General features: G+C 46.4%; 1 protein-coding gene across 1 annotated transcript in view; it reads left to right on the plus strand.

Moving 5' to 3' along the window:
* The first annotated feature begins 6,485 nt into the window (after nucleotides 1–6,485).
* Nucleotides 6,486–14,058, plus strand: part of PLEK2 (pleckstrin 2) — an 18,551-nt gene continuing 10,978 nt past the window's right edge. The window contains exons 1-3 of the mRNA XM_019551031.1: nucleotides 6,486–6,559; nucleotides 7,280–7,349; nucleotides 8,399–8,403. Of these exons, the coding sequence (XP_019406576.1) occupies nucleotides 6,486–6,559; nucleotides 7,280–7,349; nucleotides 8,399–8,403 (149 nt within the window). The remainder of the gene's footprint in view (nucleotides 6,560–7,279; nucleotides 7,350–8,398; nucleotides 8,404–14,058) is intronic.

Genomic DNA, 14,058 nt, shown 5'->3' on the forward strand with positions numbered 1-14,058 from the left:
TATTTAGTTGCAGTTTACTGCTGCTGTTACACATACTAGAATGATGCCAACATCTATTGCTTGTGAGGTCACTTCCAGTCCTGCCTTCCTGGGACCCTTTATCAGATCTGAAATTTATTTGGTTCTTGCTAAGCATGCACTGCCACATAAAGACCTTGAGTTGAGTGTGATTTTTTTTGCAGTGACCAGTGAAGAGCAAATTTAGACCTGGTGCACCCTAGAAGTGACCATTTTAGATTATTTGAGGTTAGTGATTGGAGAAACTAGGTACCACCTTTCTACTTTATCTTGTTACATCACTGTATGAAACCCATCTCTGCCATGGTGTCTACAAGTCATGACAATATTTTGGCAGCTGGTGTGTCATCAACACTACTTACATTGTTACTTTATACTCTTTTGGTGTTGAATTCACCCAGTTTCTTATCCTTGAATTATACACTGCTTGGGAAAGATTGTCTAGTACTGTGGTTTTCAGCCTGTGGTCCACAGACTTCTACAGACTGTCTAAGGCAGGGGTGTGCAAGATGCAGCCCACCAGGCACTTTCATCTGGCCTATGGCGCCCACCAGTGAATTGCACCAGGCCCAGCCCTTCCACCCATGACAGCCCACCTACCCCTGCCCCTAACATACTGTATTATGCCTCACTCCCGTCTTTGTGGGCAGAAGGGCCTGGCCCCATCAGCACTGGGAAGAGTTGTTTCTGCAGGCCTCCCTGGCATCCCCTTGGGCCCAGGCAGCAGGTAGGGAAGTGCGGGGGCAGTGGGGGGGCTGCAGCTGGGTGGCAACGCAGATTGCGGTGCTGGGGCTGATGGCAGTGTGTAGCCTCTGCCCAAGTGGGTGGTGGCAGCATGGACCTCAGGTAGGAAGCGTGTGGGTGTGAAAGGGTAGGGGGAGACCCTCCCACATTCCCCCTCCTCCCTTACTCCCCCTATGACTCACAGCCCTGGCAGGAAGCAGAGGCAGCAGCAGCAGCAGTGATTTCTGGAGCTCTTAACCCCTGGATTTGCTGCACGTTAACACCTTTTAAGTGGTTGCACTTATAGCTTCATAGTGCTCAGGGTCTGAAGGGACCTAAACAGATCTTCAGCTCCAACCCCCTGCCCTGGGGTGGAATGAGTGTGGGGTCATCTCATCCCAGCCAAATATCTGTCCAGCCTCCTCTTGAAAACCCCCAAGGCAGGATAGAGCACCACCTCCCTTAGGAGTCTACTCCAGAGCCTGGCAGCCCTAAGTGTGAAGTAATGTCTCCTGATATCCAGCCTGAACCTTCTCTCTAACTATTTGTGGCTGTTATTCCTAGTAACCCTGGGTGGTGCCCAGGGGAACAGAGCCTCGCCCAATTCCCACTGGTCCCCCCCGCCCCCGATGAGTTTGTAAATTGCCACCAGATCCCCTCTCAGCCTTCTCTTGTAGAGGCTGAATAGATTCAGGCCCTTGAGCCTTTCTTCGTAGGGCCTGACCCACTGCCTCATGACCATGTGAGTGGCCCTCCTCTGGACCCTCTCAATGTTAGTCACATCCCTCTTGAAGTGCAGTGCCCAGAACTGGATGCAGTACTTCAACTTTGGCCTGACCAGCGCCTCATACAGGGGAAGGATCACCTCCCTGGACCTGCTTGTGATGCAGCTGTAGCTGCACAACAAGGTGCTGCTAGCCTTGCTGACCACTTCCTCGCATTATCGGCTCATGTCCATCCTGGAGTCAACAATGACTCTAAGATCTCTTTCTACCGCCATGTTGACAAGAAGGGTGTTCCCCTGCCTATAGGTGTGTTGCTGGTTCCTTCCCCCTAGATGCAGTACCCTGCACTTGCCTGTGTTGAACTCCATCCTATTCTCATCTGCCCACCTCTGTAACCTGCCTAGATCTAGCTGGATTCTGTCCCTCCCCTCCAGCGTGCCCACCTCGCCCCACAACTTGATGTCATCAGCTAATCTGGACACTGTGCTTTCCACACCCACATCCAGATTGCTGATAAAGATGTGGAACAGTACAGGCCCCAGGACAGAGCTGTGGGGGACTCCCCTGCCCACATCCCTCCAGGTCAAAAACAACTTGTCCACCACCACTCTCTGGGTGTGACCATCTAGCCAATTTGCCACCCATCTAACTGTGTAGGTATCAGTGCCTCAGTCACCTACGTTTTTTAAGAGAATGTGGTGGGAAACAGTGTCAAAGGCCTTCTTGACGTCCAGGAAGATGACATCCACCTTGACACCCTCGTCCAGGGACTTTGTGACCTGGTCATAAAAGGAAACCGGGTTAGTCAGGCAGGACCTGCCCTCAATGAACTCATGTTGGTTGTCCCTGAGCATTATCTCCCCTGCTGGGCCCTTGCAGATGTGCTCCTTGATAATTTTCTCAAAGGTCTTCCCAAGGACTAAGGTGAGACTAACTGGCCTATAGTTACCCGGGTCTTCTTTTCTCTCCTTCTTGTAAAAGGGGACCACATTTGCCCTTTTCCAATCCTCTGGTATGTGGCCAGAGCCCCACAAACACTCAAAGCTGTGCCAGGGGCCCTGCTATGACCCCCACCAATTCCCTCAGCACCTTCTGGTGAAGACCATCTGGACCTACTGATTTAAACATGTCCAGCCCCGCCAACTGTTCTCCAACTAAGTCATCCCTGACCTAGGCATGGCGGTACCTCCCCTGGGTCCATCCATAATTTTAGTGGGGAAAACGTCCTGGTCCCTGTTCAGGAATATGGAGGCAAAGAATTCATTAAAAAGGTTGGCTTTTTCATTAGCTCCAATCACCAGATTACCAAGCCTGTCCTGTAGGGGTCCCATGTTCCCCAGTGCCTTCTTACTTCCTATGTATTTGAAAAAGGACCTTTTATTCCTAATTCTGGTCGCTAGCCCTACCTCCATCTCTCCCTTGGCCTTCCTAACAGCCCCCCTGCAGTCATGAGGAACGGAGGTGTAATCCTCCTTGGTGATAGCCCCTTGCTTCCACTGTTTGTATGCCTCCTTTTTTGCCCTCAGGCATTCCTGAATACTTTTGCGGAGCCATGGGGGCTTTTTAGCACTCCTGCTCACCTTGGTGCTCATTGGAACTGACTTCCTTTGAGCTTGGAGGACCATCTCCTTGAGGAACAACCACCCGTCTTGGACTCCCATCTCATTGAGGTTGTTATTTGGTTTAAAGTTATGCCACTCCAGGGCAAGGTTATCTCTAGTCCGCCTAATTTTGCTCCTGTTCCATGAAAGTGTGGCCACTCTTCACGGTTCTTCTGCTCAAATTGAAGTCCTCCAGTATCCCAGGATGCAGTGGCCTCTGCAGAGGTGCTCACCCCTCCCGCTGACCTGTGTTTGAAACTGCCCACCCCTGCACTCTGTTGCACTGTGTTTGCTTCCCAGTGCCTGCACCCCCCGGACCTGGACACATGCCCTGGTGGGGCCAGGCAGCTAGAGCAGGGTAGAGCTTGGCAGGTGCAGTGCGGCAGCCTGAGTGCAGTTCTCCCTGACTCCATGCTCTGCCAGGATGTGCAGGGTCCAGCCACCAGCTCCCCCTGCCTGGCTCACTTGGCAGCAGCCATGGTTGGCAGGCACCTGAAGTCCCTGAATCCCCTGTAGCAGCCAGGTGGCTCTGGGAACAGAGTGCAGGGCTCAGCACTGCCCATCTGGGCTGGGGCTGCGCAGAGCAGTCAGGGAGACTGTGCTGCTCACAACTGCCATCCAAGCCCAACAGGGAGTCCTGTCCTTGTACCGCCCCCTACCATGTTCCCATAAAGCTGGGCCCAAGCTGGGCCGAGAGAGAGCTCCAAGGCTGTAGCACTGGCTCTGCCCAGCAGGAGCAGCAAGCCTTCTCGTCCTGGTCCAGGGGGGTTGCAGGGAAAGGACTTCTTGCCCCCACCAGGCTTTAGAAGCAGCTGTGAGCAGCACAATCTCCCTGCCTGCTCTGTGCAGCCTCAACCTGGTCAGATAGTACCAAGCCCCAGGCTCCCTGCCTGGAGCCACCCAGCTGAAACTGTGGTGGGGAGGAGACTCAAGGGCTTCAGGCCCCTGCCAACCACAGCCACAGCCAGTCAAGCCTGGCAGGAGCAGCCAGCAGCTGGACCCTGCACAGCATGGCAGAGCATGAAGTCTCAGGAACCAGTGTCAGACTGCTGCACTGCAGCCACTGAGCTCCACCTTGCTCCAGCCTCCTGGCCCCACTGCAGTGTGTGTCCAGGTCCTGGGAGCAAGATCCTTTTTTTTTCTCCAGGGTTTGCTGCCACTAGGCTTCTCCAAGAAACCTGATCCTTTTTGGAGCTCAGGTGGCACCCAGCTGGCTGATGGCAGCTCCAGTTGGAGCAGCATGGGGAGCGGGCTGTGGAGAAAAACAGTGTCAGGCCCTTTGGAGCTCAAGCAGCATGCCGGTTTAGCCAGCAGCAAGAGGCACCACAGCCGCCAGCTGGGAGCTGCCGGCTGGGCTCTCTGGGAGTGTGACACTCACTCTGCCTGCCAGGAGCAACAAGCTGGTCCTGCCCCTAGCTCCTCTGTTCACCAGACCTCTAGTGGCAAATCACAGCTGTGCAGGTGAAAGACAGGCAGTGATGGTTTTTCACCCTACAGTGTGAGGTGTCCATTAAACAGAACAACACTAAGCCGATTAACCCTAATTTGGCTTACAGCATATGTAACAAGGCCTTTACTTGTACTCTGATAGAATAGCCATTGCAATGTAGGCAGGGTAGAAAGAATTCAGAAGGTTTATTCATGCAGTGAACAACTGTGCTGTAAACCACAGTTAAATACCAGACAGGGTGTTTTCCACAATCCCAATATAAAAAGATAAAGAAGTCAAATGATCTTTAGCTCTGAGAAATTGTTAGTAAGAAAAGGTCTGAAAAGTGCATGCCATGTTAAAATGTGCAACAAAATGCTTTCTCAGGTCACTTGTAAATGGTCACACTTAGAAATTAGAGTAATAAGCAGGTCCTTGCTTGAAGTCCTGTTTGTGTGGCAGGCTGCTCCTCTCTGATAATTTATGTTCCCTCTTATCATTAGAACTCTGTTCCGGACCAGCCTCACAGAGGAAGGCTAAATTAGAAAACCACACCCCAAAATAGCAAATTGACTTTCAGCACTTGGAGTGTCCCACGCCAAAATAGCTCTGTTTATAAAAGAACAGAATATTCTTTGTCCTGATCTGAACCTCATAGAAGTGAGGCACTTGGAACAAGCAACTCTAGCTGTAGTTGGCAATCTTAAATAATTAAGGAAGAGTTTGAGCTGCATCTGTCTCCCAGAGGGCCGCAGTCTTTTTAACTTGATGCTTTTCATCTCATATTGTCTAGGTGAAACCTTGTCAAAATTGTTCAGTAGCTTCAGATCCTTCTCTAAATTGGACAGTCTCAGAATACCGTTCTATGCAACTTGGTGAGAAAATTGCTGCTAGCTGAAATGGTGGAGTCTGACTGGGAAAAGCCGTTTCTGCGGGGTTGAGGCCAGTAAATAGCAGAGCAGCATAAGACATGTTCAGTTCAACCATTTACTCTTCCATAGGTGGAGTGAAGCTCTGCTTTTGTTGCTTGAACAAACCCTAATTATCTTGAATTAAGGGCAAAGGAAAATGATATTGGGAAAGGCACTACAACTGACTATGTTTCGAGATTTGTCAGTGGTCATATTTGGTGTAGCACTGATTTATTTTAATCATATACATTGCCAGTCTTGCTTGCTCTGGCTATTGTTAATGGTTTATATGGAATATGATTTAAAAGATTTTACAATTCCTTTTTAAAATGATGTCTTTTAATGTAGCATGTCTGCTCTACCCATCTAGAACTGCATGTGTTTATTATGTGAATAAAAACATTGCAACTGTTTTGTAGAGCCAATATTATGAACTGGAATATTCCTAGCAACAGAATAGCTTACTAAAATCCACATGGGCAAATTCTCTAGTTATACCTTTGCCAGCAGTTATGGCAGTGTTTTGGTTTAATTATACCTGAGGACAAAAATTGGCCTACTTGTTATATATTATTAGTGATGAACAGACAAGAAATAATCCATCTTGAATTCTGTTCTCAAGTTGAAGTAAGACTAGCAGTTTAAAATACATCATTTCAGTTATCTAAATTATTCCAAAGCAAAGAGAGGTATAGTATGATAACAGAAGAGCTAAAGTATCATTCCATAGAACAGAATATGCAGGGAGGTGATATTTTATTTGCGGTAGATTTTAGCACAGTATTAGAATGCAAAACCCAACTCAAATCTGGGTAGCCACATGCCCCTGAAAAACATTTACTACCTTGATATGCAGCTTTTCAAATGCTTTGAAATTCTGAAACCTTTAGAACAGCTGCCAACTTCTATCCTGTTACCTGGATACTTTTGATAGTATTCTTCTTTTGATGCGGTTTGTTTTTATTGTAAGCATGTCACTGCCTCACTTCTAAGAGCTCAATTTACTGTTTCACAATGTGAGGGACATTTTTAAAAGGATGTGGAGAAGTTAGAGAGTATACAGCGGCAGGCAACAAAGATGATCAAAGGCTTGGAAAGAAAGTCATACGAGGAGAGGCTGAAGGAGCTAGGCTTGTTCAGGTTGCGGAAAAGGTGCTTAAGAAAGGACATGATAGCAGTTTTCAAATACTTGAAGGGCTGCCATAAAGAAGAGGGAAATCACCTTTTCTCTCCTGCTGCACAGAGGAGGATGCAGACCAATAGCTTGAAGTTGCAGGAAAGTACATTTAGTTTGGATACCTGGAAAAAATTCTTCATTGTTAGAACAGTGAGGCAGTGGAATAGACTGCCGAGGGAAGTTGTGGACACTCCATCACTGGAAGTGTTCAAGAAGAGGTTGGACAGCGGTGGTCAGGAATGATCTAGGCATAGTTATGCCTGTTCTACCATGGGTATTGCCCATGCTTCTGGGCTTTGCTAGTTGCTCTCACCCCCGCCCCCACCTTTTTTTTTTGCTGTATGAGTCAGGCTGCTTTTAAGCCTTCCCAGAGGCGCTGGGTGTTTGTAGCAGGGCACTGAGACGCCTGCTACTTATGGAGCAGTAAGTAAGGAGCCCAGCTGTGGATTGCCAGGGCAACCAGTAGAAATCAGCTGACAGGAAGGGGCAGGGCCTGGCCCCTATATAACTCCCAGGCTGAGGCCAAGCAGGGAGTCCCTTGCTAGCAGCTGTAGGGGAAGGGGCTCTGCTGGACTGAACAAAGAGGAGAGGCTAGCCTGCAGGTATAGCTTTGAGACTTGTGGAAGGATAGAGTACCCCTGATGTGGTGGGGCTAGTGTGATAGCTGAGTGTCTTGAATTTATGTTGCAGCTTAGGGGTTTGAGCTTTTCTATTTATTGTTTACAACCAGCAGTTTCTGTGAGGCTATTAGGGGTTGGAGGAGGCCTCATAAGGGGACCCATGGTAGTGTGGGGACCCTGGTGCCAGAGAAGGTGCAGCATTTGGGGTGCACTGACCCCAGCACCTGTGAGGGCACAGCATTTTAGGGATGTGCAGATCCCAGCCCTAGACTGAAGGGGCCAGGCAAGACTATGGCCACCTGAGCCCATCTCAGGGAGTTTGAAACCCTGAGGAGGAGAGTTGGAGCCAGGCATGGCTACGGCCACCTGGGTGTGATGAGCCCTGGAGCAAAGGGGGTGGCATGATGAGACCAAACAGCATCTGGTACATCAGCGAGGCTTGGGGCATAGTAAAAAGATGGTTGGAGCCATGCATAGCCCATAAGGCTGGGGTACATTGAGTCACACAGCACAGAACAGGGCCAGGATGCAACAGAGCACTGTGTCCAAGGGGATGAAAGGCAGCCTCCCTTTTAATATATATGTAAGAGCAAGACATAGCAGGTGAGAATGAGGGTGCTTTGAGACTAACTTGGCATGGTAGGGGGTGCTAGGGGGATCTCTGCCACCACTAGGACCCTGCGCCGTGACAGTGTTGCCTATGGCCAAGGCTGGGACTTTGACTGGGATGTGCCACTGCTCATGCTGGGACCAAAGCCACAGGTTCCTGGCTAGGGGGTCTTGCCCCTAACCTTGGGGTCAGACTGATCACCTCTTTTGGGTTCAGGAAGGAATTTTACCCCATAGTCAGATTGCTATAGACTTTGGGTAGGGAGGGGGATTGCCACCTTTGGGGGGCGTGGTTCTTAACCTGGGACCTCTTGAGTGCATATTGACAACATTTTATAGAAGCAGGAGATTGGCTGCTGTGATTCACCTGCTTAACCTGTGGCAGGCTAGGGTGTTAGGTCTAAGTTGAGTCACAGTTCATGGTGGTCTTATGTAGCATTTAGATTATGGTTGTATGGGGTGATTTGGATAATGATGATCCTGCCTCAGGCAGGGGGTTGGACTAGATGACCTCTGGAGGTGCGTTCCAGCCTGACTTCTCTATGACTACTGTTCTAGCACGAGGCTTGAAATGCCGGTGTTTACAGGAACCGCCTGCTGGTGCTTTGCAATCCATATTCTAAGGAAGGTGTTTTGGGATCATGCAATCACTTAGGTGGTGAAAGAGTTCTTTCCAATTCTCAGTGCTTGTTGGTGACATATGAAATCAGGCAGTCTACACTGACATGGAATGATGGTTTCCATGTCAAGGCACTGCAACAGAGGAAAATCCTAATCTCTCTGAAGGCATATGGTGGGTTTTCCCTACCCTCTTAAGCCCAATTGCTGTCTGCTGCTTTCCTCATCTCAGAGATGGCTGCAGTTCAGTCATCTTAATGAAAATGTAACAGTTCATTCTAGAAGATGATCATTAACATTGACACTGGTCTCAATTAATCGTAGATTTCATAAACATTAGGGCTGGAAGGGACCTTGGAAGATCATCGAGTCCAGCCCCCCGCCCAAAGGGCAGGAAGTCAGCTGGGGTCATAGGATCCCAGCAAGATAAGCATCCAATTTGGCTTCGTGCATCCATGTTTGTCCTACCTCTGACCTCTGCCCTCCCTCTTGTTTTCACATGTTCCTTGCCCTTCTCTAGCTGTCTAATCAGTACAGTGTATTGTGTATACATATTGTTTATGTACCCAAGACCATATTGGGGCTGGCTACATTTTTATAAACTAAAACATGCATGTCACTATCTAATCAGAAATATTTTTATAAATTGTCCACCTTAAGAAGTTACCACTTCACTGTGAAGTAACTGCTTTCAGCAACAGAGTTCTTCAGTACCTCGGGTACTTCCCCCCAGAAGTTGTCTAGATGTGTCTTTAGCTTTTCTGCAAAAACATTGGTGGGCTGTATGCAAGAGAAAAAGTAAACCGCTTGCTCTATGTAAATTCTCAACAATGACTTGCTTGTATATAATTCTGAGATCACTGTCTGATTAAGAGAGAACTATGCAGGTTTCTACCTGTTTTCCCTAGCATGAAGTCAAGTTATCTACCACATTTAGCTGCCTGTGATAACAAGTTGAACAATGCTGAAATTCAAGCCTCAAACCATAACGCCATATGGTGGAATATTAAACGCCAAGTACTGTTTATCTAAAGAGTTCATTTCACAACATATGTCAATGGTAATAAGAGAGACTATAGTCTGTTTTTTTTTTCTTGTATATGGTTTTTCTTATGCAAGCTGCATCATCTTATGAATCTGCTTTTCTGCAGAATTCATAACTTTACCTCATCGCTAAAACTGTCCAGGAAGGAATTGTAGGCCAGCTTTCAATTCTAACAAATGTTACTTAGAAACCTGCAAAAGTGTCTTCTCTCCCATGACATAATTTGCCTTTACATCTCCCACTTGCAGCCAGCAGTTTTCTCCCCATAGCATGGGGGAATCCATAGCAAAACCAGAGTCAGCTGGTTATGTTGTGCTTCAAGGCTTCAATCATACAACTATGTAACTTCCTGTTAGCAGACCAGTGGATGTTAGCAGTTCAATGAACATCTCTTGGGTTTAAAGTTATCACACACATGCTTAAAGGTTTAAGGTAATGAAGCAGCTGCTACACGTGCGCACTCACACACTCTATTCCTGCTGGCTGGTGCAGCTTCTCTAGAGCTCTGTCGGATACCTCTCAAGTGTCTTAGGCAGATGAGGTTCTTTGGGTGAATCTGATATCTTTTTATTAGACCAACTTAAATAGTTGGAAAACAACTTTTAAGCAAGCTTTTGGGTTCAAAAACCCTTTGTCAGGCTGAGGAAGTTTCAGCAGTTGGTGTGTGCTCTTCCTGGATGGAATGAAAAGTAAAGAAGTCAGAGGCTGGGTTGGTCTGCATACAAGATACACACACCAACTGCTGAAACTTCCTTAGCCTGACTAAGGGTTTTTGAACCCAAAAGCTTGCTTAGTAATTGTTTTCCAACTATTTAAGTTGGTCTAATAAAAGATACCAGATTCACCCAAAGAACCTTGTCTGCCTATATCCTTAGACCAACACAGCTATAACCTACACCCCTGTCTCAAGTGTCTTACGCTTCTGGCCGGATATCAAGTGTCTGCAGAACAGTGCTATAAAGATAACATTTTTACCTACTTATTCCTTTTTTTTTTTAACATGGGAAAGTGTGACCAGTGGTTGGACCCATCAAAGTATGCAACAGTTAGTGACTTATGCTTCCTGTCCTGTGACTCACTCTGTTGGGGACTTTGGACTGTTGTCTGTGACAGCAGCCAGTTTTTCTTATTTATCCTAATGGGTGTTTCTTATAACAGTCCTGAGTATTTTAAATGTTTTCTTTGCCATAGGAAATGCAAACCATTCAAGACAGGCTTCAAACATTTCTTTGATTGAAATACAGTTAGCTTATGTTTATTTACTTGAGCAAACCCCAAATAAAGCCATTAATCTTAGTCCAGATTTTTTTTTTAAATGTTTTCTAATGTTAGGCCTCTTAGTTCATATTCAGGTGTGTAAATTTTACACTCCCATTTCAGAAGAGATGGGCACCCAGCAGTTTCAGTAGAAAACATTTAGAGGCTATTTGATCCTCTGAACTTATAAAAATCAGTTTCAGTTTCAACTAACCTAACTATTAATGGTCGTAATTGAGAATCTTGGTCTATATCTTGTGACGTCACCTTAAGCTCAAAATGTGGGATTTGTAAAAGTAAATTTTGTAAATAAATTTTTAGACTTAAAAATATATTGTAAAGAGTATTGTATATAGCATCCTTATATTTATTAAAAGATAAAGCTCATATTGTTAAACTAAGCTGTCTGGAGTCTTGATAGGCTGAATATTACAGCTTCTGCTCCTCCCTTTCCCACCTACACAGTGTCTTGTCTCTTTCCTGATTTGTATTATTTTGTGGTTGCTCGTAATGTTGCCTGAGTCACCAGATAGGTGTTTTCTTCCAGTTTTAAGCCCTATACAAGTCACACTGCAATCCTGTTAATTTTTTTCTTGATTCTTCCCTGAAGGTCTTTATTAGAGCCAGCTCAATGTTTAACTAATGTTTCATTGGTAGGGTTGAAAGGGAAAGCGGAGGAGGGTGGGAAGGGGACGGTCGTGACGAGGGAGGCGGAGGGCAATTTGTACCTCCTTAAAAATCTTGAGTGCTGAGAGACGGGTTAGGACTGCTTCAGAGCTTCTTGGCAAACGCTTAGCCTGCTTACCTGGGGCCAGGATGGAAGAAGCAAGTGGAGTGCTAAGGAAGGGCTTCCTTGTTAAACGGGTAAGGGCACAACTAAGGCAAGAGTCCAGCTTTCTTACCATCTTGAAATGCTTTCTAAATATATAGCTACTTCACTGTTGCTTCTGAAGTTAGCCTGATAGTTAGATATAGGGCACTTAGGCCATATCCAGTGCAAGCGTTCAAAGTTTGGGTCCCATTGCTATTACCCCATCTTTACAATGGAGGTCTGTTTCTGAAATATGCAAACCCCTTTTAAAATGGTAGAAATATTTTAATTATAACAACAGTATAACTAAAGTAAATGCATTTAAAGGGTTAACCTCCCTGATTCTGCTTCCCTAAACCAGTGTTTTCCTAGAGGGTGGAGGAAAAAAAAATTGTTATCAAAAAGCTAACATTGTACACTCCTCAGCAAACTATGTGGAAGCAGTAGGAGGGAATAGGCTTGAAGGTAGGGTGAAGAGAGATGCTCCTGGAGGAGACTGACGGCCTCTTCCCTTTTGGGGCTGGCTTCCACAACCTGTGCAAGGGGACTACAGAGAGGGAGAAAGAGAGGTTTTATAGAGGTACAGAACAAATCTGGTTCCTTTTTTATCATGACTATGACTGTGATCCAGTTTGACATAGGCCACACATTCCCTACCGCATGCAAGAAGCTTTCAGCTGAAACCTGGAGAAAGGCAATCTATTACAGGCTTTAGCTGGCACCATTATCTGTCCCCATAAGGCTTGACCCTGACTGATAGTGCAAAACAGAACTTTTTACCAGCACTGGTGGCTTCTTGGTACTAAGGCACTATCTCAGTTTCTTAATAAGGAGCTATTCGCTGTGTGCCAACCAGCCATTTTTAGACAGGGAAGCAGAACAACTTGGAGTTTTTCCTGAGATTTGTCTTCTAGAAAAAATAGTTTCCAGCAAGAACAACAATTTCATGCAGGCATTTGTTGTTATTTCTGGTGGAAAAACCAAAATGACGTGTTTAATTTTGGAGGGGTTTGACCAGAGGTAAAGCATTTTGGATTCTTGAACTGGCACAAAACATTGCATTTATCAGACAAGTGCACTTCCATCTTGTGGCATGCTTTCTGATGGGTTTCATAGTTGGTAGGGTCAGAAGGGACCTGAGCAGATCATCAAGTCCGCCCCCTGCCGTGGCAGGGAGGCATACTGAGGTCAAACGACCCCGGCTAGGTGGTTATCCAGCCTCCTTTTGAAGACCCCCAGGGTAGGAGTGCCCAGCAATTAGATTTTTGCTTAATCTGAGCAAGATGTCACTAGACTTAAAGGCAAGTTAAAAAAAAACAACAAAAACTGTAACATATTTCCAACAGGAATTGTATTCCCCTCTGCCCCTAGAGAATGAATAAGCCTTCATTCCTGCTATGATGGGACCTTACATGTTCCACTCTATCAGTTCTCCCCACCCTCTCATGAGCATCAGGACGTCCATCTCCCATAAAAGTGTGAAGTCAGATCCCTTGCACCAGAACTAACACCCCAGGACAGGACCTAGCATGTCTATGCCACATCCTCCCCACCCCTTGGCAAGCTGTGTTTTTTTTTGGCCACCATAGCAAAAAACCAGCCTTCAGGCTCCAGTTAGTCACAGCTGTGACTAAAAGAGGTGGGTTTTTATGCATAATAGCCCTAGAGGCAGTAGCAGTCACCACTCAGGTTCCAATAAAAAGATCATGTAGGAAAGAACATTGTGAGCAGGTTAGTCACAGAAGATGAGAGACAGGTACAATATGACTAATGCTCCAAATAGCAGTGTTGTTGGGGAAACTGTAAACCAGTAAAATCCATACTGCCCAACTGCAAGTTCTCAGGGCTTCTTCTAACCTTGTATGCTATCACATGCCAGAATGATGGACAGAAAATGAAATTGATATGTACTCCTTGAATGCTAGGCAGAAACTCAACAGATAATAGCCCCCATTGACTTCAGGCTCAGGTTCAGTATGATAGACCTCCCTCCCTATTCCTGATGCTGTAGATCGAAGGATGCCTGTGAATGGCAGTTCCTCTGAATCATTCATCTGAGCTGTGCTTCTGGAAGTAAAATGCTTGCCATCAAAGAGGAGGCTTATTCCAGGGAAATATCTAATCTTTTTTGCCCAGTGATTTTATAAAATCAGAGGAAATACTTTGTCAGACAAGATGATGGTTTGTGCCTGGATTTCTGCTGGTGGTACATTTCTAAAGATTTCCAGGTTAGAGGTGGCTGAATGCAAATAAATGAAGTAAACTGAACAAAGAACAAGGTAGGCAATTGTTTTTTAGCTCAAGTATAATAATATCTTTTAAGAACATGCATGCACGCAGTTTAAAAGGGCCCACCAAACAGGGGAGGAAAAAAAAAAAGAAAAAAAAAGGCTCAGTTAGGCTCCGGAGCGGTGAGAGACGCGCGGGTGAAGCCCGCTGCGCCCCTGCTTCCCCGAAGCCCCCCAGACACCCCCTCAGCAGCCGCAGAGCCCCCTGCTGACCCCCAGCACAGCC

This window comes from Crocodylus porosus, unplaced genomic scaffold (assembly GCF_001723895.1).
Source record: "Crocodylus porosus isolate Cpor-Errol unplaced genomic scaffold, CroPor_comp1, whole genome shotgun sequence".
NCBI classification, from domain to species: Eukaryota; Metazoa; Chordata; order Crocodylia; family Crocodylidae; genus Crocodylus; species Crocodylus porosus.